Below are 26300 nucleotides of genomic sequence, written 5' to 3'. Positions count from 1 at the left end.
GTCTTAAACCTTGTAGGTATCTGGCTGATTGGAGGGTAGCGTTTACTCTGACTTCTTCTGAGCTGTCGAGTTCTAATCTTCTTGTGTGTTCTGCTTCTCCTTCATCGTATTGTTCTATCTTTGGTGATGTCTAGATCAAGTCGGCGGGCAGTACGGCCTCTGACCCATAAACTTGGAAGAAGGGTGAGTAGCCTGTTGCTCTGCTTATTTGAGTTCGTAGCCCCCATACTACTTTTGGTAATTCTTCGATCCATTTGGACCCATAGTCCACTAGTTCTTCGTATAACCTTGGTTTTAATCCAGCTAGTATGAGTCCATTAGCCCTTTCTACTTGTCTGTTGGCTTCTGGATGTGCAACAGACGCATAGTCTATACTGAAACCACAGTCTTGTGCCCAGCTCTTGAATTCTGTAGCTGTGAAGGGGGAGCCTAGATCTGTGATGATTCGATTGGGCATACCAAAGCGGTGCATAATGTCTTGGATGAACTCGACTGCTTTGGTTGCGCTGTATTTCGCGAGTAGTTTGTATTCAATCCACTTGGTGAACTTGTCGATTGCTACAAAGATGTACTCGAAACCGCCTTTTGCTTTCTTCAGGGGTCCTACTTGATCCAGCCCCCAGCAGGAAAAAGGCCAAGCGGGTGGGATGCAGATAAGATTGTGAGCTGGCACATGGGCTTGTCTTGCAAACATTTGGCAACCTTTGCATTTTCTGATAAGTTCTTCTGCGTCTTTCAAAGCGGTCGGCCAGTAGAATCCGGTGCGAAATGCTTTGCCAACTAGTGTTCTTGAAGCGGCATGATTTCCACAGCAACCTGAGTGTATTTCGTCTAGGATCTCTTGTCCTTCTTCAAATGAGACACATTTTAGGAGTACTCCTAATGATGCTGCTCTTCTGTAAAGTCTATCTCCTACTAGAACATAGTTTTTGCTTCTGCGAACAACTTGGGTGGCTTCTGCTTTATCTACTGGCAATTTATTTTCTTTGATGTAGTCGATGAAAACTTGGCTCCATGAAGTGTTGATTACCAAGATCTGAACGCCTTTAGCCTGAATTTCATGGGTTGTTTCACCGGATTGTTTGATAGAGGGAACTGATAGCTCTTCTATGAATACGCCGGGTGGAACCTTCGCTCTATCTGATCCGAGCTTGGCGAGGACGTCTGCTGCAATGTTGGAATTGCGCAGGACGTGTAGAATTTCTAATCCTTGAAAATGTTTTTCGAGTTTCCGTATTTCAGCACAGTAAGCACTCATGTTTTCTTTGGTGCAATCCCAATTTTTGTTGACTTGGTTGATGACTACTGCTGAATCGCCGTATACGAGTAATCTCTTTATTCCGAGAGTAATTGCCACTCGTAACCCGTGGATGAGGGCTTCATATTCTGCTTCGTTATTTGTAGCTTGCCATAATATCTGAAGGACGTACTTGAGTTGTTTTCCTTCTGGAGAAATGAGAAGAACGCCTGCACCGGCCCCGCCTAGTTTGAGTGATCCATCAAAGTACATCTTCTAGTGGTCAAGGATTGTATCTGATAAAGGTTGTTGAATCTCTGTCCATTCAGCCACAAAATCGGCGAGGGCTTGAGATTTGATTGCTTTCCGTGGGGTGAAATCGATGTCAAGAGCTCTGATTTCAACTGCCCACTTGGATATGCGCCCCGTGGCATCTTTATTGTGTAGGATGTCTCCGAGTGGAAAATCTGTCACCACGGTAATCTTGTGGCTTTCGAAATAGTGGCGAAGCTTGCGTGAGGTGATGAGTAGAGCGTAGAGTAGTTTTTGTACATGCGGGTACCGGATTTTGGATTCTGATAGTACTTCGCTGATGTAGTATACGGGACGTTGCACTTTATACACGCGCCCTTGTTCTTCTCTTTCTATGACTATTGCCGTGCTAATTACGGTAGGAGTCGCCACAATATATAGCATCATATCTTCATCTTTCTTTGGAGGGGTCAGGATAGGCGACGAGGTGAGGTATTCTTTAAGTTTTTTGAAAGCTTCGTCGGCCTCTATTATCCACTCGAACTTGTCTGTCTTCTTTAGTAGTTTAAAGAAATGTAACCCCTTTTCGTCGAGTCTTGATATGAAGCGGTTGAGGGCCGCCATGCATCCTGTTAGTTTCTGCACATCTTTGACACTTCTAGGTGGGCCCATTTCTGTTATAGCTCGAATTTGCTTGGTACTGGCTTCGATCCCGCGCTGACTGACCAAAAATCCGAGTAGTTGTCCTGAGGGAACTCCAAATACACATTTGTTTGGGTACAATTTCCATCTCCATCTCTTCAAGTTTTCGAAGGTTTGCTTTAAATCTTCAATCAGGGTGTCTAGGTTCTTTGTTTTTACCACTACATCGTCCACGTATGCCTCCACATTTTCACCGATTTGATTCCCAAGGCAAGTTTGGATAGCTCTTTGGTACATGGCGCCAGCGTTCTTTAGTCCAAATGACATGGTCTTGTAGCAGTAGGCACCAAACGGGGTGATGAAAGATGTCTTGCTCTGATCTTGTTCTTTTAGTGCGATCTGGTGATACCCTGAATAGCAATCGAGAAAAGATAATAGTGCAGATCCTGCTGTTGAGTCAACTATCTGGTCAATGCGTGGTAGCCCGAACGGATCTTTTGGGCAATGTTTGTTGAGATCTATGTAGTCGACGCACATGCGCCACTCGTCCATGTTTTTCTTCTGCACAAGGACCGGATTTGCTAGCCAGTCTAGATGAAGGATTTCCCTGATGAATCCGGCTGCCATCAGTTTTGTTATTTCCTTTTTAATTGCTGCCTTTTTGTCTGGTGAGAATCATCGTAGCTGTTGCTTTATAGGCTTGGAGCTTTCATTAACATCGATTCTGTGCTCAGCCAACTCCCTTGGGACTCCTGGCATGTCGGTCGGCTTCCAGGCGAAGATATCTTTGTTGTCCCGAAGAAAGTTGGTGAGCGCGAGTTCCTATTTTGTCGAGAGGTGAGCACTGATGGTTGCTGTCTTGGAGGTGTTGCCTATGCCTAAGTCGATTTGCTTGACGTCGGCTTCTTTTGGTGGTGCGATGATGCTAGGCTTTTTAGCCAGGTATTTCTAATTCTTCTTGGCTTGTCTCTGCAGCGATTGCGGCTATTTCTTTTCTTCCATTGTCGGCTTGTGCCTTAGCTGCAATTTGGATCGCCTGAACGTCGCAGTCAAAAGCACGCTTTAAATCGCTTCGAAGAGAAAGGATACCGTTGGGTCCTGGCATCTTAAGCAGTAAATACGGATAATGTGGTATTGCCATGAATTTGGCCAGTGCTGGACGTCCGAGGATTGCATGATATGACGAATCGAAGTCAGCGACCTCAAATTTGATGAACTCTGTTCGGTAGTTTGAAAGAGTTCCAAAAGTAACGGGTAAAGTAATTTGTCCGAGTGGCATGGCTGCTTTGCCGGGTACTATTCCGTAAAAAGGTGTGCTTGTTGGCGTGATCATCCCGGCGAGTTGTAGTCCCATTTTCCTTAGAGTTTCTGAGAAGATGATGTTGAGTCCAGCTCCTCCATTGATTAGTACTTTGGTGACGGTCATACCAGCAATAGTTGGATCTAGAACCAGTGGATAATGGCCTACGTTTCCCACGCTAGTCCATTGGTCTTCTCTGGTAAATTGGATAGGATACTGTGACCAATTGAGGTATCTTGGTGTAGCCAGTTCTGCTGTCATAATGGTCCGTAGTGCTAGTTTTTCTTGATGTTTGCTTCTGCAATCCGGAGCCCCTGAGAAGATCACTGCTACTGTTCCCCTGGGTTTTTGGAATCCTTTGTCCTCGTGGTTGTCTTCATCTCTTTTCTGATTGTCCTCTTTGGTGTTTTCCTTATTATCTTTTCTTGTGTATCGATCATTGAAAGTGTAGTAATTTCCGATGGTGTGCCTCCCATTAGGGTGCAATGGGCAACGTATGTTTTCAATGTCATCATATCTTCTGGGTTTAGAAAACTTCTTTAATTTATCGGCCATTGCAACAGTATTGTCTGGTCTACGTTTTCTTTCTTGATGTCTGCTATTTCGGTGATTTTGCCTGTCCGAGTTGTCCTGGTTGCTTCTGTCCGGGAACCTCTCTCGTGTTTTTTCTTCTGTGGTAATCATCTTTTCTACTGTTCGTCTGAATTCTTCGTTGTTTCTCGGATTTTCTTTGCAGAAGTCTTGAAATTGCCATCTAGCCATGATTCCATGAGAGAAAGCTTTAATTACTTCTCGTTCGGTTATGTTATGCACTTGAGCTCGTAGTTCGCCGAATCGTCGATAGTAATTTCTGAGGCTTTCACCTCCCTTTTGCTTGAGTCCTTTCAGTTCTGCATGAGTGATTGGGTGTGTAATGATTCCTGCGAAATTCTCACAAAAAGCTCTTTGCAAATCCTCCCAATTTCTAATGGATCCTGAATTCTGTTTGTCGAACCATTGGAGGGGCATGGCTTCCAGTGCCATGGGAAAGAACAGGGTTTTGATATCGTCGTCTCCTCCGGCTAGTTCAATTGATTGTGAATATATTCTGAGCCATTGCCTTGGTTCAGTTTTGCCATCATACTTGGAGTGGTTAGACAGTTTGAATTTGTGAGGTAATCGTACCAATGCAAGCCTATTCGTGAAATAGGGGAATATATCGTGTGTCCTGGTTTCTTTGAATTTAGATTCGGCACCTTCTTCTGGCCAACTATCGTTTTGATGGGAATAATCTTGCGAGGTTGTCTGGGTAGGCACCCTACTCTTGGTCTTCCTTGGTTGTTCAAATCGGTGGCCTTGGTTATGTTCCTTCCTACTTCCTCCGACATGGCTTCCACCCGGCCCAAGTCTTTCGAAAGCAGATTTCCTTTGATTTTGATCTTCTTGCTGGTGGGTTGTTGATCTGGCGGGTAGTCTTGATCGAGCTCTCTCTTCATGCATTCTCGGGATCGTCGAACGGAGCAAGTTCTAGAGCTGTTCATACTTCTCACCGGGGTGTGAAGTTGCTCCGAGTTCTTCTAATGCTTCTCGAATCTTATCGTAAGGCGTATTTGCCGTGCGTCTTCCTTTGACTTCTCGTTGCGATTTTCTTTTGTCGTACTCAGCCAATTCTGACTCATATCTGATCCAAGCTTCCCTGCGCTGCCTAGCACGGTGTTGGCGCCCTTGCTTCAACTTGTTTTTTCTTTCTCTAGCTTGTTTCTGACTCTCGGTTTCTCCATCGTAGCCCTGGGCAAAGGGTGATATGTTGGATTCTGATTCATCTGATGACCTGACATCGGGTGCTTCCGGGGGATTTAATGGTGACCGAGGACGTCGAACCATGAGCACTTCTCGTGTGTGAGCCATTCTGTTATTGGCGTTAGTTTTCATGCTGTCGGAGTCGCTGATAACTTTAGTGGATGCCTCGATGTCGTAGATCGAGTCTCCTTCTTGGTAAGGTAGAATAGCTGTTGTTGTTGTACCGACTAGTTGGGTTCCACTATCTTCAGGAACGGAACCTGGCCAGTGGATGATACAGTCTTGCGATGTTATCGTTAGCACGAGACCCTCCTGGGCTCCTGTCAGTGGTATCCCGAACATTGGATTAAAGGATCTTTCGAACTGTCCCTGATAGGATTTTGCCATGTTGTTGAGGCCCAAATGGAAAAGGACTCGACTTCTTGAAGGAACTCTGAGGGTAATCCGAGTTGTTTTAGGGTTGTGCTCTGGAATCTTGCCAAAAAAGAACTCGGTTTCTTGAAAGCACTTGGATAACACTTCGCCTTGGAACTTGAATTCGAATCAGATACGCGCGGCCGTGAAATCTGATTTGAATCGGATACTATGAGCTGTGCGAATCTTCTGGTGAGCTGATCCGTCATAGTTGTTGAAATAGGAAATTCTTTATGATGATCTGGATCTTTGAAGAGATGGCCCTGGAGCTTGCCGTTGTTGTTTGCCTCGCAGACCCATGAGCCGAAGATGAAAGTTGATCCCGTCGAGAAGATTATGTTGTCGAGGTCCATCGAGCTCTTGGATGCAAAATCGCTGAAGGCCCCCTACCTGGCGCACCAGCTAGTCGATGTTTGACCACCGATAGCCTGCCACGGGGGTACCCGAGGCAGTATGTTCGGGTTTCGGCGTATGCTGAATTCGATGGTTAACGCAAGAGACAGTCGATTTATCCTGGTTCAGGCCCTCGATCGTAGATCGAGTAATAACCTTACGTCCAGTCGGCGCTAGCCTTTGTGTTGGATTGATCGTGATATGTTGTGTTGTACAATTGTCGTTCTCTCTCTCTCAGGAGTCCTGCCCTCCTTTATATAGTCAAGAAGCCTAGAGTCCTAGTCGGTTTACAATGAGATTTCCTAGTAGGATTACTTAATAGTTCTACTACTAAGATTACATGGGAAGAATCCGTAGTTGGATTAGGTCTTCTCTCTCCCTTGCGGGGTATCCTATGGGTCCCGCATCGATAGAGAGCTTGCATGCTTGGTTGGTGTGGCTCTTTAGTTAGCCTTTGAGAGCACACTAACATAGGGTAGTGTCATTGCTCTTGTGTGAATTGACACTATCTAAACTAGAATTGTGGTAGGTGGCTTGCATTTTGAGTAGGCTAGCGCAACACTCGCTTCGCCTCATAATTGTCTAACCATTTGGTTAAGTGTTGTTGTAGAAATTTTTATTAGGCTATTCACCCCCCCCTCTAGCCATTAGGACCTTTCAACCCTGGTCCGCCGTGCCGCCCACCGGTCCTCTCTACCACTGCCACTGATGTTCGGGACCCCTCGGCCGCAGTCCCCCTCCGTCCGACAAATGTTAGGCGCTGTCACTTGGACCACCGGTGACGCGGATCGTGCCACTGCCTCGGGCACCGCCACGGATTGCATTCGATTGTATCTCGCCCGTCACAGCTGTGGCCACCTCTACCTATGTCGGCGTGGCCTTGACTGGCGGCGTCACGCCCACCGCAGTCGGCACAACAAGCACGGTCGGTAGGTCCGTCCGCCCCATCGACGACAACGGTATCACCTCTGTCGCAGGTTGCTCAGCGACCTCCGAGGGCGTTCCTCCAGCCTCGGCGCCTGCTTGTCCCGCCGAGGGCATAGACGCCACCGTGGGAGGCGCACGACCGGCCGACGACATAGTCGCACCAGTGCCGCTCCCGCCCAAAATGGGTGTGCCGTCAACCGACGGCTGCCGCCTCACTTGAAGGGCGACGCTCTTTTTTGGTGCCAGAGCCAAAAGATTGCGCACCCTCATGACGCTGTGAGAAAGAAAAACATGAGTCATGGTGAAAACAGAGAAAAACAAAGAAAAATAGAGGAGTTGGTGACTTACATTAGCGTTGTTGGGCGGTGGATACGTTTGGGGGACGAACCCCTAGGTCCCTGTTCCACCTCATCGGGGCGGGGCCGTTTCGAGCCTGCCCCCTGCTCTCAAGCAGAGGGGCTCGCCCCCCTTGCATCTTGGGGCACGACGGCGGAGCCACCCTCCTTCGCTGGCACCTCGGGCGCGGTGGTAGGCCCGCTCGCCCCTGTTGGCTCCTAGGGTAGATCGACGGTCAGGCCCATCTCTGTCGGCCTCTCGGACGCGCCCTCCCCTCCATGGTACAGGAAGGGTCCTGACCCCTGCAAGGACGAGTGGATACCTATCAACATATCCTCACTCTCTAGGTCATCCCACTCGGTGTCGGCAACTACCTCGTCGTCCTCCTCCTCCTCATCATCGTCATCACTGTCAGTGTCCTCCCCTCGCTCCAACGCATGCAATTTCTGCTGCCTCTTCTTCCTCTCATCCTCCTTCGTCTTCCTCTACCGCTCGGCCTTGGCGTGGTTCGTCGCCCTCACGGACGGATCCCTCGACAACGGAGCTAGGTGATCCGTGAGGATGAGGTCCCTCGGCTAGTCCCCCAATCTCAATGTCAGTATCAAGGGGTCGGGAGTTCAATTGAAGAGAAGGCATGAGGAAGGGAAAACTTACAAGGACGATGTATCCTAATTCTGGCCGCATCGGGGGATGCCCCGGCACTAGGTACACAAAATCAAGGGGAGTGCCCGCGCTGTCCTGAGAAGGCTCCATTGCCTCCTTGATGCGTTACATGACTTCATAGGGGAGAGTGCCCCCTCGGCAAGTGACATCCCATCGAATGACGCCTCGGGCGCCATCGCGTATAGGGGAAGCGCGCGCCTCATCAGTGGCGCCACCCTCCTCGCGTGGCAGGCGCCGATGATGCCCAACTCCTTCAGCCCGTTCTCCTTCAAGAAGCGGATGGCGGCGAGGTGGTCTAGGATTTTCTTCTTGTCCTTCTCCGGGACACCCCACTTCCTCCATGAATTTGGGCCTCTTCGATTAGGCGTTCGGTAAACTCTAGCAAGGGGGCGACGACGGCGTTCTTGAGATAAAACTAATGCGAATGCCACCCCTTGTTGGAGGTCGACAGCCGCATTGATGGGTATTCGTCGACCCGGTTATTTCGAAGCTGGATGGCGGCGCATCCCATCGGCGTATTCAGCTCGTGCTTCTTCTCCCTCTTCTTCTGGAGGGTGACAGCAAACAAGGGCCACCATAGATCAAAGTGGGGGCTGATCCCTAGGAATCCCTCACACAGGGCGATGAATGCCGCCATATGTTGGATCCCGTTGGGGTTGAGGTGCTGCAGCTCTATCGTGTAGTAGTGCAGTAGTCCTCAAAGGATCTGTAGGTGGGGGTGGCGAACCCACGCTCATGGAAGCGCGCGAATGAGACAACGTAGCCGTCGGGCGACGACGACACGTCCTCCTCACTGGGCAGCAGCCACTCCTAGGCCGCGGTCCGCACACAAAGAAGACCACGACGAACGAGGTCCTCCAAGCGCTAGGAGGTGATGTCAGAGCGGCACCACGGCTCCATTGCAAGATGGGGGGGTTGGGAGGATGCGAGCTCGACGGCGGCTGAAACACGGATGTAGGAAACCAAGATGATTGGCGGCGGAGGTTGTAGATTCGAAGGCAAGGAGGCAAAGTATGAAACCCTAGAGGTGAACCTTTTGGTTTTATAGGGGCGACGGATGCGAGGAAACCAACCGTCGCCTAGATCTCCGTGCCTTCCACGATCTACCACAACGTCACGCCATAGGATATACGCACACAATCCCTATCCTTTCCATCGAAAGACTCGCCGGACGTTTCGCCTCCCCGGGCGGACCAGGACTCGTTACGAGTAAGAGGAATACGGATCAAAAAATGCATCTACGGCCCATCTGGGCCTAGGAGTTCGACGGTTGGCCCATCAACGGGTCCGACAGCGGCTCCAAGCACCCCTACAAAAAGGGATGAAAAGGGATGGGCCCTGCAAGCGGCCAGCGCTTAGGCGCACGAGCACCACAGGCATCTCGACCCATGATTGAGTCCCAGTCGGGCTGACCCTAGCCGGATCCCCGCGAACGGGATGTTGGGACCACAATCAAACTATCCAGCCAACAAACCACCAAATCTCACAACCATACCCGCAAAAGGGTCTGACCTCGGCAAAAAGGAATCACCGTCTTCAGGACACGCCGTGGGCAACAATAGAGGGCCAGGGCTCTTAAAGTCCTCTCTTTCGAAAAAACCTCCGAAGGAGTATTCTACTCCTCCACAGGCTTAGGGGCTACACCCACCGGGTGCGCTCGCGCGCACCTACTGGCAAGTCAAAGAATCCCCTAGGCAATTCTACTCGAATCGCCCGGGGGCTCGGGGGCTACTGTCGGGAACTAATACTAGGAAGAGGAGGAGCTAATGACCATCAAAATTGATTCGTCCGCGTGATCAAGAGCACGACTACGCCGTTTACCGAGCTCCACCTTGTCCGGTCACCGAGGCCATGGGCCTTGCCTCATCTGATCCCCGAGGGTTGGCTCCACCTCGGTGGGTGCTGTGGCCACGACCCCCGACTCGCCCGACCCCCGAGGGTTGGCTCTGCCTCGACTGAGTCCCGAGGGCTAGCTCCGCCTCACCCGACGTCTGAGCGATGGCCCCGCCTCGCCCGATGTCTGAGGGCTGGCCCCGCCTCGCCCGACGTTTGAGGCCCGACGCCTATGACGACATTACCACAATACCGACTCAGGAATCAGACGGAGCAGATAAGGCAAGACGTTCAAGTCAACCGTGATACCAAGGACCGTACCCTGCACACCTGCAGGATAGTACTGTTAGGCCATGCTAGAAGGGTGCTTTGCAACCTTTCAGGCATGTCAGAGCCCAAACAGTATTGTAGGCACCGATATTTGCCTAACAGTGTTGTAGGTGTCGATATTTGTCTTTAAGTGTTATGGGCGCCGTCATTTGCCTGCAAGCACGGATCCTTACGGAAGCTCACGATAACCACTACGATCCTGAAGGAAACTCGCATCATCTATAGTAACGACGTGCGGTCACTGTACTGCCTGCTCCCTGTATGCCTGCTGATCAGCACCCTGGTCCGTCGTGCCGCCTACCTGGGCGGGATGGGACGTGACAACCCGCTGACAATGCTAGGACATGGCATCGTCAGCAGACAGACACCCGACGTGGTCCTGTCAAGGTCAGCGAACATGCGCCCGGCGTGGGGCTGTCCCTATCACCGCCTGCCATGTCAACAGGGTCCGCACAGAGGAAAAGGAAGACCGAGCGTCCTTGAAAGACTTCCTTTGCCTCTCAGTTTTCCTCTTTTCTCCCATATATAATCACTGCTCTCTCTTGGCCTATAAAAGGAAAAACAGGGCACCCCACCTGAAGGGATCGATTCACCGCATCACAGCAGAACCACTAGCGTCGAACCTCGAACACATAGCTGAGAAGTGACTTAGTTCTCGATACCCATTCAATCTTTCCATCAGAGACTTGAGACCTATCTCTCTCTCGCCCGTTTGTAACCCCTACTACTGAACTTTTTAGTGCTAATAACACGAGCAACAACCATGAACTAGACGTAGAGACATTCTGTCCGAACCAGTATAAACCTTGTCTTTTAGCATACCATCCGGGCTAGACACGCAATAACACAAATTTACTCGTTGGTGTTTACTCAAAACACCGACACCAATCTCAAGACGTATTGAAACAAATAACATTATTATTGCTATAAACTAGAAGAACATCCCGCGCGTTGCTGCAAGAATTGTTGGTGAAACTATACTACTTATATTTACCAATATGATTGAATAAATATCATAATACATGTTAGTGAATGATTTTTAGCATTCTAATATGGACAACTAAATACACGCTAGTAAATGATGTGGTTTGCTAACGTGAATAGCTTGAATGAAGACATAATGGTATGTGTTAGTTGGATGTGTTAGTGAATGCTGATGTGGACACTTTGCATGGCGAGATAGTTGAGTGCTAATGGGATGTTCTAATGGATGCTGATGTGGACATTTTGTATGGCAAGATAAATTACTAGTGGGATTTAACTTTATAAGAGATACATATGTTGACACTTTGCATGGCCAGATAGTTGAGTGCTAGTGGGATGTTTTAGTGGATGTTGATGTGGATATTTTACATGGCAAGATAAATAAATTACTAGTAGGGTTTATCTTTATAAGAGATATAGACCCCTAAGCCTCAAGTCATTCAAGTGACCACATAACAAATTGTGCATTTCTTTACAACACTTTGCTACTACATTATAATATAAAAAACTTGTCAAAGGTGTAAGATTCAGAGTTGATCTATTGTACTAACTTAGCAACTAATATAGTAGCACATTTTCTCAGAGAAGACATTACTGAACCGTGGAAAAGCAATGTCTCATAGACATTATAGGGGCAGAAAGACAAGTTCACATCAAAACACAGTAGAGTTAAACAATCAAATGGCCCTCATATGTCACTCTTATGCAACAAAGAACGAATTTTACCAATTTGGACCAAAATGTCAACAAGCCATCACTCAACACGTCAGGAGCAAAACAAAAGGGAACAGCATGAAGTCAGGAATCCAACATCCCTGGCAGAAGTAACAGGTCAGCCTCATATGGTACGGCGGGCGTGAAAACACAATGGAAAGCCATAAAAACAAAATATGACAGAAAAGAAAGAAAGGAGATCTTGATATTGTACAGGTGGGCATCGAAACTATAACCTTGCCGAGCAGACTAGTTAAGCATAGAACCAACAAATAATCTAGCACAATATAAACTCATCACTGTTTGCTTTGTTTCGACTGTCGTCGATCATTTCAGTTGCAAAGAAGTCACCGGTGCGGCACATCCTTCCCAGCAGGACATGGACTTACCATGAGGAGATGTTTCCTGTCAGGCTTGTTGTGCAGACATGAAATCTACTGAATCACACACTCACATTTCCGGAAACCTTCGTTTTCTGCATCATCATCTGACAGGCCCTCGTCGCTGCCAAGATACAAAAAGCAGCAATCAGAATATAGTATACAAGTACAACAAAACACTAGTAGAACACAAGAATACAGAAGATATGTATCACCACATCCATGGGTTTTTCACCTTATAGTTTGGGAGTAGTAAAAGTGACCAGATACACTTGAACATGCATATGAAAAATCAGTGTTAATTAATTTGTAGGGAGCTTTCCTTACGACGTAATGAACGCAAATCAAACAAAGATACAGCTATTCTTCATACTGTCAGCATTTAGGCCCCGTTTAGCACGGTTCCAAATGGCTCTGGCTCCTTGCTATAGTGCGCCGAGGAGCTGGAGCTGGTGAAGCTAAAAATAGTGGCTTCATCGGCTCCTAACTCATTTTGAGAGGAGAGATGAAAACGGCTCGTCGCTATAGTGCACGGAAGAGCTGGAGCTAGAGCTGCCCGAAGCTCTACAGGGCCTTAGTAGTAATGAGGATTCAGCACCAAGCCAGACTACACACATATTTGCATTATTTAATGGTGCAGGTGCGCTGTTGCTTCGATGAGCTATAAACTAGTAGCAGACCCATGCACCTTAACATGTTCACAATATAGAACATTTGATAAGCATATGTCAAATTTTTAGTATGTGGAATTGTCTTTACTTTTAAAAGTATGTACATAGGGCTTTAGAGGAGATTTGACTCCAAGGAAGAAGGCATTAAGTTTTATTAGTAGCCTTTTAGGTGGAGACTACTCATTAAAACGGAACACTCGAACTTTGTGGTATCTTTGTTACTTGAAAATTTGAAGATCAATTACCTCACAAGATGGTTAATAGTAGATGGCACAAAAGAACCAAAAAATTGAGATGATGTTGTGCTTTTATGGCTCTTATTTTGAAATTTGGATTCATTAATAGAAGAAGATAGAAATGTGCATTCATTCATGAATGATAATTGACAATAGGACGTTCAGACTAAATAACCATGAACACAATATACTTTCCAGGGCACAATGACATGCAAGGAAATATAGGATTTTTGGACCATACCTTGTTTCAAACTCCCTTATCTCAAAAAGCTCCTTTCCACATGTATCTGTCCACTGAACTTTCCTCCGTTCCACGCTAGATCTCAAGGTCTGCACCTCTTCCACAGACTCGCGCGGTTCTTCACCCTCGCTGACCACTATACGGTGCTCCAAAGAATCCCTTTTGGAGTTGCTCTTAAGACAGCCTCGTCTCTCACTGCCACTGATGGAACCACTAGTGGTCAACGTCTTGTTTGCTGAACAAGATGCTTCTTCCTGAGAGGTACCGATACCGAGCGCACTGCTGGAGGCTGCTTTGGGAGGAGACGCCACCTCGAGGCCATTCGCCGTGCATCCGAAGCAGACGAAGGAGGCACATTTCCCAGGCGCCTGGTCCTTGGCGGCGGAGGGCAGGTGGTACACCTGCTCGGTTTCCCGGTCGACTAGCCGGTACTGGTTCCACGGCGAGACCTTGACGGGCTTCTCCTCAGCTTTCCGCCCGAGCAGCAAGAGGGCGAGGCCATGGCTGTACCCTGAAGCTGAAGACGAGAAGAACCCTCCTCCTTCCACGGCCAGTAGCATCTCCACTGCTCATCCAGGCACCATGAACTAGGAACTCGATACCAGCCTGACGAATTACCTCTCCATTGGCTAGCTCACTACACTATCCTGCAAAGGAAACAATCCATCATATCCACCGCATAGAAGCTTCGAATTTGAGGACTCAAGAATCTGCATTACAGGAAACGAGGAATCCACTCAAGGAGGCCTACCGAGAAAAGGAAGGGATCACCGCAGGACCGGATGGAGGATCTCCGTTCCGATCCAGTCCAGGGGATGATCGAGGACGACGGGGACGCCCGGCCGCTGGAGAAGGAACAGAGGCGCAGTCCGCGGCGGCGGAAGGCTGGCCTGGATGCCTGGATCTGGATCGCGGCGTCGTTCGGCGGAGAGAAGAGAGAGAGAAAGAGAGACGCACAGCAAAGCAAGTTTAGAAAACAACCATGGCCCGATTTTCCTTGCAATAGTATATTTCACTATTTCAGGGGCGGTCTTCGGCAGTTTAGAAAACAACCATGGCCCGATTTTCCTTGCAATAGTATCTCTTACTATCAAAGCAGGAAGGTTTGGCCGCTCCTCAGGATGGCCTACGGTAGCACACCTATTTTTAGTCGTCCGATCCTCGCGTCAACGCCTGATGCTCGTCCACCCTACTGTGCCGCCGCCAGCACCCCTGGGACTCCTCTTGGTCTTTCTAGTTGCCCTCCCACTGCCACGACGCCTTCGGCCCTTCCAGTCGCCCTCTCCCTTTCCGTGCCTCCGCAGTCCTCGCCCGCTCAGCGTTCTTCGCCGTCGCCATCGTTGCCTCTAGCCGTCGCCGTCGTTGCTGCGTACCTGGGTCCCGGCCTCCTGCGTTCACAGGTTCTAACTCAGGTTCCTTTTCTTCTCCTTCAGTTGCCGTGCTCCGCAGCTTCCCCTGCGCTGCCTCCTCCAGTCGTTCCGCGTGCGGTTCGCGAAACCCTAGCTGCCGGCGGCTCAGCTCGGCGGCGCACCGGCGCGGCCAGGGCCCGGCCGTTGCCGCACTCCGCAGTCCCCTCCCCCGCGCCGTGCGTGCGTCCTCTCTCTCCTCTCCCCATGTGGTGGCGCACCAGCCGGCGGTCGTAGCGGCGCTGATCCGCGCTGCCTCGTCGCCGTGCCCTAGGGCTGCCTGCCGTCACCCCGGCCGCCGTGACGTCGTGTAGGGCTGGCCGCCCTTGCCTGCGTCGCCGTCACATGCCCTAGGGTTGGCCGCCCTCACCTGCGCCGCCACCACGACGATCCCGACGAGTCACTCGGCACATGTCGTCGTCTCCGAGCAAACTGTGCCATGTGCGTGCCTGCTCCTGATTAACGATTCTAGATGTCCAGGATCTTTTCCTTTCGTATTGATTCAGCTTTGGTTTTCACTATTGAGTTTTGTTTCCAGGGATCTAGTGGAGATGTGTTGTCTATTTATTTTTGGTGTGCCAACTAATGTGCCAAGGTCCCTTCGTGATGATGCTGGCTCCCCCTTCCTTCTCTACAAATTGTCGTATTGGTAATTGCTGCTTTATCCATTTATTCATTTTTTCCCCTTTCCTGATTATGTCCAGAGACACCACGGTGCATTGTGGATTATGGTGGACGTGCATACTCATTGTTTTTTGCAAGTTCATTGACAGGGATGTATTGCTTTTGAGAAAAAGTTTTATTTACACGCTGGTGTCAAAGGCAAGACATGTTAGTGTTAGCATTATATATCTTTGTTATGACTAGCAAAAAGATTCAGAGCCAGCATTGAATTAAAATTCTTTTTGTGCATACTCCGCGTTTTTCCCTACCTGTTACTCATTATGTGTAGCATAGGTAAATAGAGCTGTTTACTTTATAACTGATTACTCCTCAAGTAGTCTTGCTGAGTTTGTTTTAGTTTCTCCTAATCTGTGGCCACATAACTTAATTAGTACATGTCGGTTGTTTTTGAAGCTAACATGTTATCACAGAGTATTCAGTTTGTCTTTATATATGGGTCTTTTAGACCAATTAGAAATTTGGGCTATGTTTGATTTCTTATTGGCTAATCTGTTGCCTATGAAGGTTGGAGTTCCACACGAACAAGATGTTGGCCACGAGATCCGTTCCTTTTTTCGCAAACAACTGAGCGGTTGCTGGGAAGGACTACCTCAGCGCATGGAAGGTGCTCGATGTATTGCCTGTATCCATACATGTGTAAATTTGTTATTATAGTAATATGCTCCTTGCAGTTCTTTGATGCATGTACAATGTTCACTTAGATTTGTTTGCAATGTTGGTTCAACGAATGCAGCGGATATCTTTTCCTCCTATAGCTGAGAAGAAGCATGGAAAAACCTTTCTTCTAATATAGAAACTAAATATTTCAGCGATTACTTAAACGGCTATGCTACCTTTTTTATCATCTAGCTACAAAATTAGAATTTTCCATCAGGAGTGCAAAACATTTCATTAGGTAATCACCTAATCCATTTCCGCCCAATGTATGCGAGTACACCTGTTGACTGAGTTATTGGAATAAACTTAGTTGCCTTAGTTTATGAAAATACAGGAAGACGTAACTTGAAAGTGTTTTCTGTTGAAAATGTAACTTCAAAGTGCTTTGCACCTCATGCTTTATGTTGATGATGTTTACCATGCAGGTTTTTTATGGGGGCTTTTCACTATCCTAGATCATTGTGGTTTCTTGACAGAGATTTTGCACCATGTGTTGAATGCACAGTTGGTTGCACCACCAAGAGGGGTAATGCTCTAACATAATACCATGTAATTTTTATTCTGTATCTAGATTAATGGTTTACACTTTCCTTTCTTAAATTCTACCTGGTGAATGGTGCTGCGAAATTTTTGGAGATGGTTCACGTTGTCCTTTTTTATTAATGGTTCCCGTCAATATTACAGAGCTGTATGTTCTATGTGAGCGTTTTTAGTCATCATAGGTCCCATCATATGGTCGACCAAAACCCAATTTTAAAGTTGACCTCACCTTACATGTTGCACCAGGTGGCCCTTAACCAGTCCTGGGCTCCCGTAGGTGGCCAGAAGGTGATTTGTTCAATCTACATTCTTAACTTAGTACAATTCCATTTTTTTGTCCTTGGGACTGATCCACAAATCAATTTAAAATACTTTTGCCCTACGGAGTACTGGGTTCAGTCAACAAAACCATACAATTCCAAGTTATTTTTAATGTTTTATTGGTATATGGTTGTTTTCTAAAAAAATGTTAGGCAGTTCATTTCTCAGGTATGGTTCACCGCTTCTTCATATCTATGTTCATCATGATATCAGTAACTTCAAGTTTAATTCAAAGAAATTGCCTGCATGTGTGCGCGGATGGGTCCGTGAAGAATTGTTCTAATGTGTTTTGAGGGCTCCTGTTTTTATTGTAACTTTTCAGCAGCGATGATCTTAACGATTTAGGCCTGCGCCTTGCTGCCTGTATTTATAGAAAAAAAAAAGTTTCTTTGTAGGCCTAATCGTGAAAAAAAATGGTCCTGCGTAGGCCCTCTTGGGCTTCAAAGCATTAGATGCAACAAAAAAGAGATGCATTAATCAATTTACCTCCATGGTGACGTTCCTTCCTACATATGCTTCTGATTTACACCGGCTGTATAGTCAGCAACAGTTGATGCTACATCAGCTGGTGATTTGTTGTGCCTATATAGTCATGCATGAGTAAAGGATCCAATATATTTTTTCTGAGTCTTCGATTCTTGATATACTTCTTCCATGGATCAATCCAGTTGCAAGCCTGCATTGCACATTTGAACATTTGCAGCTCAGTCATAGTTTGTGGCACTGTTGCATTGCAGGTATGATATTTTGGTTGAGATCCATGGGCCTTCCTCATTTCCCATATGCGTGATTCATCTACCGTTGACTACAGATATATTAGCTCAATAGCAAAGCATCCACAGATTGTATTCTGTTTTGTCCTAGGATAAACTTTCATTACTTCACTATGGTTCAGAATTCTAATTTTACAGTGTATGTGCAATAGTGATTTTTATGCGTTCCTGTACTTCAGTTAGTTTATTTATGTCAGATTGAGCTGATTTAGAGAAATAATATATTTACAGCCCGCTTATTTATGTTTAGATGTGCTGGATGGAAGCTATGTGCAAACTCAACAATTAAATAATGGATTTTTCATTGTGATATAAAAAATGACAGAGCCTCCATATTCCAAACCCTACAGTGCAGTGTGCAGTATCAAGATGACAACCAGAGCAACCTCCCCAGTTCTCCAGGATGTGCACAGTAGCACCCTCCACACTAAGTACTTATGTGCATATCTTTTTAGCCACCTCTCTCTATGAAAATGATTCAGTCTTCTAACACAATGCAGACATAATAGATAGGCATCACTATGCCCATCACCTTATGGCTGTGTTATTGTGCTGCAGAACAATAGACCAAATGCATGTATTTGTTTCTTCTCTAATGTGTCTACAGTTCTGCATCTTAGGCTTTACTGACTTTCTTTGTTAATTCCCTACTTTCAGTATCCCAAGCTCGCGATGTAAACTGGTGAGGCTAATTCAGAGTCCATAGCTTATACGTAAGTGCTCTCATCTAAAACACCTCACACCCCTTCTACTTCAGTTATCTGCTATCTTGGTGATGCTCCCCCCTTGGTGCTTTACTGAAACTAGGTTATGTGACGGAAATAGAATTATAGTGCATCTTTCATATGTCAATTTCTAAGGAAATTATCATTGTACCCATGCTTGATTAAGCGTATGCCATTGCTGTGCCCCCCATAATTTTGTGATGCCGTGCAAGACTCATACTCTCATATAAATGTCACTGGACTCCTGTTCCAGTGTGCAACAGGTCAATTATTTGGTTTTATCCAATCATATGACGGTGAATTATGTAACTCTAGAAGTTTTTCTTTGGTCCATCTCATCCATTGTCTCAGACTCTCAATTTACATATGCCTCCATGTTCCACTTGAACATCTACTTCAGTACTTTTCACAAGATGACTAAACATTGCCCACAGTACATAGTCAACTTTAGGACAACCATCTCCATGTATTAGCAGAATTTAGAAACAGTTCGGTCCTCAAAATCAGTAAAGTATGTTTTCCAAGGTAATTTAAATCCCTACACTTATGCAGCAACTCAAGATACGTAGCCAAATGCAAAGCGTTTACCTTGCCATCATTACATGTATGTCAAATGGATTTTCTAGTACCCTCTTACCTCCCTGTTACTTTCATAAATCTATGTACTTACGTGAACATGGCTCTTCCCTCATTTTTTAAGATAATGGTGCCTCGTCTCATGAAGGAATGACAACTCAGAAATGGTATTTCTGCTATAGCAGCCAGTTCAGACTAATATTGGATATATGTTTTGGCAGTACAAATTAATTTTATTTACCTCTCTAATTTCATCTTCTACTCACGAATGCCTCCGACGGTTGTGACCGTGGTGCCCTCTCTGTTGCATTCGTTTCTTGGCGTCTCCCAGGTGAAGCAAGACCATCCCTCTCCTTTGTATTGATCCCATTGCAATCTCCTCTATGTGCCTCTTCTAGATTATAAGTGTGTGACTATGGTGCTGTTTTATTTATTTAAGTCTGAGCATATGCCATTGCTGATGATGTGATGATGACTGTGAGGTGCTTTTAATATACCTGAACATATTTTTGTGCCTTTGCTATTTTGCATTTTTTTGGTTGACCATATGTCATTGCCAATGATGTTGCAAACAAATATCTTTATCGGAAATATACGATGTGATTTTTGCTAACATGGACGGCCTGCAAGAAGCGGTCATGATTATCACTCTTTTATGATTTTTTGCTTTGTCATTGCGAGTGAGGTATTCATATATGTCAAACCTGAAAATATTTACATGCCATTGATATTTTGCAATTTTTTCCCGCACATGTCAGTGCCAATGTTGCCTGACACCAAATATCTTCTTCTCAGCTATACCATTTGAGAATATGCAGTCATGATTATCACTGTTTGTGTTTTATGATCTTTTTATTCTTGGGCATCTTCATATGTTTTCATGGATATTGCTTTCTACACTTCGGCTGCAGTTGTCGTGAGCTCAGCGTGGCAACGTTAGTGCGGAAAGTTTTGGCCGTTCCATTACGGTTTTGCAATTGCGTTTTCCCACGGCGCTTTCCACTGTTTAACACTACAAATTGTGACAGCTTCTCGCGCAGAAGCTCTACTTTGTGAAATTTTTTAAAATAATATTGCAAATTTGCCAGGGTCCGCTCATTAGCTATCAAAATTAGGTTTATCGTTTTCTAACCAGAAATACAAGTACTGCTATCAGGTTAAAAAAATGACATAGTTTGTTCAAGTTATCTCAGAGTGTAACATCCGTTTACTCATCTCGATCTTTTTTTTTGGCCTTAAGGCCAACTACTCTGTATATGCCAGGTATCCCATTAACGCATTTTCTCTTTCGATGCTTCTCTGTTATTATTGTTGTGCGTACATATCATAAACCCTATCGACTGCCCCTCTATTGTGTTTAGGTGCATTCAATCAGATAGCAAGCAAAAGGTCAAAAAGGATGGACAGGTGAACAGCTTAACTCTGAAATGCTTCTTCATTTTTCCCCCATTTCCAGTTTAGTTTACCTATACGTTATACAGAAATTCCTGTGAATTTTATACATTTCTTGCATATAGAATTAGTTCTGTTGCACTGAGCTATTTTTCCATTAGAACCCCCCCCCCCCTAATTAGATAGCATCAAACTAAAACATAGTCTGGTCAGTAGGCAATACCTTTGACTATCCTAAATGTGATTGAAGGTATGTTTGCAAGATATTTATGGTCTGGGAAAATAATATTTTAATCTAATATAGCTTTGGTTTTCCCTCTCAGTGCCGCTTCATTGAGGGCACCTTGAGAAAGTTCATGTCTCGGGATGATAAGTATAGCTGTAGCCTACCTTATTTGTGGAAGATGGAAAAATCTAGATTTTAGCATCCCAACAATTTCAAGGTATAAACGCCGTTACCTGCACGGTTTGATTTCCGTTTAATTGCCGGCGCGCGCAAAGGCGCGCGTGATGGACTAGTATTTCACTATTTCAGGGGCGGTCTTCGGCAGTTGAAGGCCCATAATAAGGGCATATTTAGTTCCCCTCCAAAACACCAAATTTTTCAAGATTTTCTGTTACATCGAATCTTTAAACGTATGCATGAAGCATTAAATATAAATAAAAAATAAAACTAATTATACAGTTTAGACGAAATTCACTGAGACGAATCTTTTAAGCCTAATTAGACTATGATTGAACACTAATTGCCAAATAACAACGAAAACGCTACAGTAGCGTTTTGCCAAAAAAATTGGCAACTAAACTGGGCCTAAGAAGGGGTGTCTAGTTCGTTAGTTGCTCCTAAAATTTATATCACATCAAATGTTTAGATACTAATAAGGAATATTAAATATAGATTAATTAAAAAACAATTACATAGATGGAGGTTAATTTCTGAGACGAATTTTTAAGCCTAATCAATCTATCGTTAGCACATGTACTGTAGCACTATGTTGTCGAATCATGGACTAATTAGGCTTAAAAGATTCGTCTCGCAGATTAGTTGTAAGTTATGCAATTAGTTTTATAATTAGTCTATATTTAACACTCCATGCATGTGTCCAAACATTCGATGTGACAGAAATTTTAGGAGTTCCTGCAGGAACCAAACAACCCCTAAATCTGGTATGTTGTCGGCTGCAGCCCATCCCATAGTGAGGCCTACAAGGAGGTCACCTCTTCGTATAACACTCTTAAAATTGCTTCTACATATTTATCATAAAGAGAGAGTATTTAATACATTATTATCATTTTCGCTGACGTGACACGCCAACTCGACCTGACAACATAGACCAGGCCACGGGAAATGACATTTTTGCCCCTCATCTATTTCTTCTATCTCTGTCCCTCCTCGCTCGAGCTCCGGCCATGGCCGGCGATGGGATCCATGGCGGCGGCTGACAGGACATAGGGGAAGTTAGGGGGTGAGGCAGCCGGGGCCACGACCTGCAGGTCCACGGCCGCGCCCGACGCCGACGACGAACATGGCGGCACCTGGAGCACACACAGGAGCACGGCCTCCTCGGTGCCGGCGACGAATATGGCGGCCCCGTGCCTCCCAGTGCTCGTGCTCCTTTGCTTCCTCGCCGGTGGAGGACGTGCATCCCCGGCCACAGACGAGTTGCGCCGCGCCTCTTCGTGCGCGGTCGCTATCCGGTACCGGTGAGCCAGCTCCCCTCGCCGACGACGAACATGGTGGCACCTCACCGGACCTAGGAGCTCGCGTGGCCAGAAGGGGAGGAGCCGTACCTCGTGCACGCCGCCGGGATGGGGGAGCAGCGACTGGAAGGGGAGGAGCTGGACCTCGCGCGGCCGACCATGGGGGAGGCACGCCAGGACAGGGACGCACGCGCGGTAGAGCCCACACCCGCTGGCAGAGCCCACGCGCTACGGGTCTCGTGCCTGCGTTCAGCCATCGGAGCAGTGTTGCTAGCTGGGTGGTGCGTGGACCTCGCGCTCGATGGCTTCATCTGCTGCTGCTCGTGTCTGGGTGGGAGGAGGCGGCGGAGCTGTGAGGCGCGTAGAGGCGCGTAGATCGGGATGCATCTTTACCCAGCGATGAGGATGAGATGGACGAAGAAGAAATAGATAAGGGGTAACAAAGTTATTTCGCATCCCACAGATACGCTGAATTTCCTACGTGTCATGTCACGTATACAAAAATGGCTTAAAGTTCGTGTTCAGTTTCGTCGTAAACGATCGTGGATTATTTACTGTCGGCTAGTTTGATGTGAGAGAAAAATATTGTTTCATCTTATAATCCACGATCGTATATGAACTCTTCTCCCTCGATGGTAAATATTATGGTAAATATACAGGAGCAAGACGTGACATCTGTTGTAACAGTAAAAGTTAAATATCCCGAGAAGGGGGAAGCAAATTCAATTGGAAGCGCAAGCAATCCGCAAACCCTTTTCTAGTCTCTTCCCCTCCTCGATTCGCGCGGCTTCATCGCCGGCGGCGGCGGCGGCGATGGCGCGGAAGAGGAAGACGGACGCCGCGCCGCGGCTGGACGAGGCCGATCGCACGCTCTACTCCACCTTCTGCGGCGCCGCCAACTCCCTCTCCCAGCTCTACACGCAGGCCATGGCCCAGCAGAAGCTCTCCTTCCAGGCCGGCGAGCGCCACGCCCTAGTGCGTACACCCCTTCCCCTGTCTCCTGTCTACCGCCCCCATTCCTGCTTCTTCTCTTCCGTCCGCCCGCCCGCCGGTTGGTCGGTCGGGGGTCGGGGCATAGGGAATTCGATTGCCCCCCTCCTCCGCGCGAATTCGATTGATTTGCCTTCTTCGATCTTTTACATAGACAAGTATAGAGGTTGGATTTAGCCATACATCAGTGGACGTGTACGGTTCTGCACGCACAAGCTTATATAGAAGAAGAAATGCGGTTGGTACAGTCTCAAATATCAGTTTTGTGTTTATTACGTATATACTGCCACACTGTCGGTGTACCTGTCCTTCATAGTTTAACCCTCTTTCAAGAGAGACATTAGGTAATTCGCGACAAGTAAATTATGCAGTGTAGGACTCCGAAATGGGTATCTATTGAGTTTGCCCGCAAGGGATGCAATTTTGCATTGCAACACTGTTGTATTCATTGAGACTTGAAGTAGTTTAGTATGAAGGTTTATTCGATTAGTCTTCAGAGAAAAAAATAATAATAGGTATATCTACAGGTAAAAGTTTATGGACAAACATACAGGATTTGCTATCACAATTAATTCCTGTGCTTCAAAACAGCATACATGAGCATTTATCTTTCTTGGAGATTCTTATGCTTCAGAGTTTATATTGCTAGGTATGAGCAAAGAAATGTCTTTGCTAAATTCAAGCTTAATGTTGCAGGAAAAGCTCTACCAATGGATCTTGAGGAAGCACGATGAAGAGGCAAGGCTCACTGTAGCTGAAGTAATGTCTCATATCCAGGTCCGACCTTGAAACTTCCTAGACTATTGCACTTTGCTTGAACATGTTTTGACTATGAGTTGCCTTACTTTTTTGTGGAGAAGACACACTTGATTTGATTTACATAAGCAAAATCTTACCTATGCATCTGCTTTGGTAGCTGTTTAGGCCCTGTTTGGATGGGAGGGAGTTGCCAAACTTCTGTGTGTTTGGATGCAACAAACCTTTGTCAAAACCATACTATGAGTTTTAGGAACTCCAGTTTAGACCTTTTTATCTAAACCACGGTTTTGCAAGTCTTTGGCTCATAAAACTACTGTTTCTTGATACCATAGTTTTATAAAGGCCACAACATCCAAACAGGCCTTTAGTTCCATATGGGCTTACCCAGTGCAGAGAGCTGCAGAGAGCTCCCGCTCTGTGCGGGGTCTGGAGAAGGGTGTCAGTGCCAAGCCTTACCCTCGCCTATGCAATGCGAGGAGACCGCGACTCGAACCTGGGACTTTCCGGTCATAGGCGGTAAGACTCTACCGCTTGCACCAGGCCCGCCCTTCAGGCCTTTAGTTCCATATCTGTTAGTTTTTTTTTTCTGTGTGTTAAATATTCCTATATGTTCAGGAGCTACATTCAGCAATGGATTGTCATGACGAGGTCTAGGTTTTCCAAACATACAAGATACACCTCATACCGTACAGGAGCTACCACATCCAAACAGTCCTCCATGAGGACTAGGTTTTCCGAACATACAAGATACACATCATACCGTACAGGAGCTCGTTCGGCAATGGATTGTCGTGACAAGGGTGTCTAGAGTGGGGTCTTAAGCTGTGTTTGGTAATTGCTATGAAGTAGTATGCCTTTAGAAAGAACTACAGATGGACCTAGTTACCACTATGCCTGTTGCATTGGGTAGTAAAGATTTCTTGCGCTCATTAAATTTGTGAAGCAATCATAATGTTCACATACTCTTGTTTCTTTTGCAGCATGAGATAGACTATGGAGGTACTGATGCACATGTCTCCCCAAGAGTACATCAGCATCCTCAGATTGCAAATCCATTCACCAATTCAGTTGTCCCACCTGGAACTGGTTTGTATGGGCAATCAGCAGCTGGGTTTGCTCCTAGACCCAGCATCACTGACCAGTCAAAAAATACAATATTCTCTAATGCCTTATCAAGCCCAGTGCGCAGGAGTCTCCAGAACTATCACATCACTCAAGGTGCTGGCAATGGAGGCCGGAATGCAGAAGCAAACTTAGCAGGGGCAAATAGGGAGACGAATTCTGCAAGCTCCAACGACACTTCTATGGATATGGTTTCAGACAGCGCCGGGAATGAATTCTACCAGTGATTTGCAGCGAGATGTTTCTGCAATCAAACAGCATCGCATGCCAGTGTTTGCTGTGTTTTTTTGGCCTTCCTTTCGTTGATATTTTCACCTAAGCTCTCACCTTATGTGAGCGATGTAGCTGCACATCCGGTGAAGTTATTGGTATTTTGTAAGTTGAAACGTGTTGGGCATGCTTTATTCCCCACAATGTGTTCGTGAGTTCAATATTATGAATGCAAATGCAGATTTGTTGTGATATATTCTTATAGAGGAAGTTGACTGAACTTGCTGAAACTCGGATAAAACTTCTCAATGCGGGGCAACAGAACATCTATAGAAGAGTAAAATGCATGGTTCGTCCGTCAACTTGTCTGGCTATGTCGATGAGGTCCACCAACTTGGATTTGCATTTCTAGATTCTATGAGGTCCACCAACTTGGATTTGCATTTCTAGGTTCAAAACGTTTTTTAGTGGTGCACAAATAGTTCATACCGGTTCGTTTTGTGTTTATAGGACTGTACATGTTTTGTGCTGATGACCTAGAGAAGAGGTCAAGTGCGGTGTGTGTATTAAGGATAGGGACTCATTCCATATCAATTCGAGCTTACTAGCGTCCGGACGTCTGGACAGATAGGGTGTTCGGACACCGCACCTGCAGTCCTTTTCCCGCATTGTTTCGCGCAGTCCACATAGGGCCTGCGCTATCCGATAGTCACCAGCATCGAGAAGAGGGGGAGGAGGCGGCGGATGCCTAGCCGGACATCGGGAGGATGAGGAGACACCAAGGCAAGACAGGCAGAAGGCGAGGAGGGAGATGCAACACCCAATCTATTTTTGAAATATTCAGATGCAACATACGTCTGAAGGCAGATGAAACACTTGAAACATGCATCTGAAACACTTGCAAAAACACCTAACAAACATTTTAAAACATTACAAAAAATATACGCAAACACTTGAAACTATTGCAAAAATATACGCAAAATCCAGATAAAAACACTTGCAACATATGTGTTAAATATATGCAATATTCAAATAAACACACTTGCAACATACGTTTGGAAAACAGACGAAGCATTGTGAACAGAAGCTTGTGACACACGTGTATAAATATT

At 46.3% G+C, this 26300-nt stretch overlaps 2 protein-coding genes and 1 long non-coding RNA gene across 11 annotated transcripts; 2 read left to right on the top strand and 1 right to left on the bottom strand.

Moving 5' to 3' along the window:
- Positions 1–11684: 11684 nt before the first annotated feature.
- On the bottom strand, positions 11685–14323 carry LOC136458438 (uncharacterized). 2 transcript variants are annotated; one of them, XM_066458375.1, is made up of 3 exons: positions 14084–14323; positions 13333–13979; positions 11691–12308 (listed from the first exon to the last, which is right to left on the bottom strand). In XM_066458375.1, the coding sequence occupies exons 2-3, from the start codon at positions 13890–13892 to the stop codon at positions 12239–12241; spliced, it is 630 nt and encodes a 209-aa protein (XP_066314472.1). In that variant the 5' UTR covers positions 13893–13979; positions 14084–14323; the 3' UTR covers positions 11691–12238. The 2 variants fall into 2 exon arrangements, with proteins under 2 accessions (XP_066314473.1, XP_066314472.1); XM_066458376.1 differs by lacking the exon at positions 14084–14323 and having other exon boundaries at positions 11685–12308; positions 13333–13901.
- A 358-nt stretch (positions 14324–14681) lies between these two features.
- On the top strand, positions 14682–20921 carry LOC136456193 (uncharacterized). Of its 8 annotated transcripts, XR_010759380.1 has the most exons (7): positions 14682–15179; positions 15277–15387; positions 15927–16026; positions 16556–17852; positions 18039–18144; positions 18371–18426; positions 19346–20921. It is a non-coding gene; the product is annotated as an uncharacterized lncRNA (long non-coding RNA). The 8 variants fall into 8 exon arrangements; XR_010759374.1 differs by having other exon boundaries at positions 18039–18426; XR_010759379.1 differs by lacking the exon at positions 19346–20921 and having other exon boundaries at positions 14683–15179; positions 16556–16605; positions 16866–17852; positions 18039–18781.
- Positions 20922–22809: 1888 nt separating this feature from the next.
- LOC136458437 (uncharacterized) lies at positions 22810–25444 on the top strand. Its single transcript, XM_066458374.1, has 3 exons — positions 22810–23082; positions 23794–23874; positions 24837–25444. The coding sequence occupies exons 1-3, from the start codon at positions 22921–22923 to the stop codon at positions 25203–25205; spliced, it is 612 nt and encodes a 203-aa protein (XP_066314471.1). The 5' UTR covers positions 22810–22920; the 3' UTR covers positions 25206–25444.
- Positions 25445–26300: the final 856 nt, after the last annotated feature.

This window comes from Miscanthus floridulus, chromosome 6 (genome assembly GCF_019320115.1).
Source record: "Miscanthus floridulus cultivar M001 chromosome 6, ASM1932011v1, whole genome shotgun sequence".
In the NCBI taxonomy this organism is placed as follows: Eukaryota; Viridiplantae; Streptophyta; class Magnoliopsida; order Poales; family Poaceae; genus Miscanthus; species Miscanthus floridulus.
Note: the sequence above shows the minus strand (reverse complement) of the source record. Positions and strands in the feature narration are given on the sequence as shown.

Excerpts from the sequence above, each read along its gene's own strand:
- LOC136458438 (XM_066458375.1), bottom strand. The coding sequence starts at position 13,892 with ATGCTACTGGCCGTGGAAGGAGGAGGGTTCTTCTCGTCTTCAGCTTCA. Across the intron at positions 12,309-13,332 it reads ATAAGGGAGTTTGAAACAAG|CGACGAGGGCCTGTCAGATG; the intron begins GTATGGTCCAAA and ends GTATCTTGGCAG.
- LOC136458437 (XM_066458374.1), top strand. The coding sequence starts at position 22,921 with ATGGCGCGGAAGAGGAAGACGGACGCCGCGCCGCGGCTGGACGAGGCC. Across the intron at positions 23,083-23,793 it reads CCGGCGAGCGCCACGCCCTA|GAAAAGCTCTACCAATGGAT; the intron begins GTGCGTACACCC and ends TTAATGTTGCAG. Across the intron at positions 23,875-24,836 it reads AAGTAATGTCTCATATCCAG|CATGAGATAGACTATGGAGG; the intron begins GTCCGACCTTGA and ends TTTCTTTTGCAG.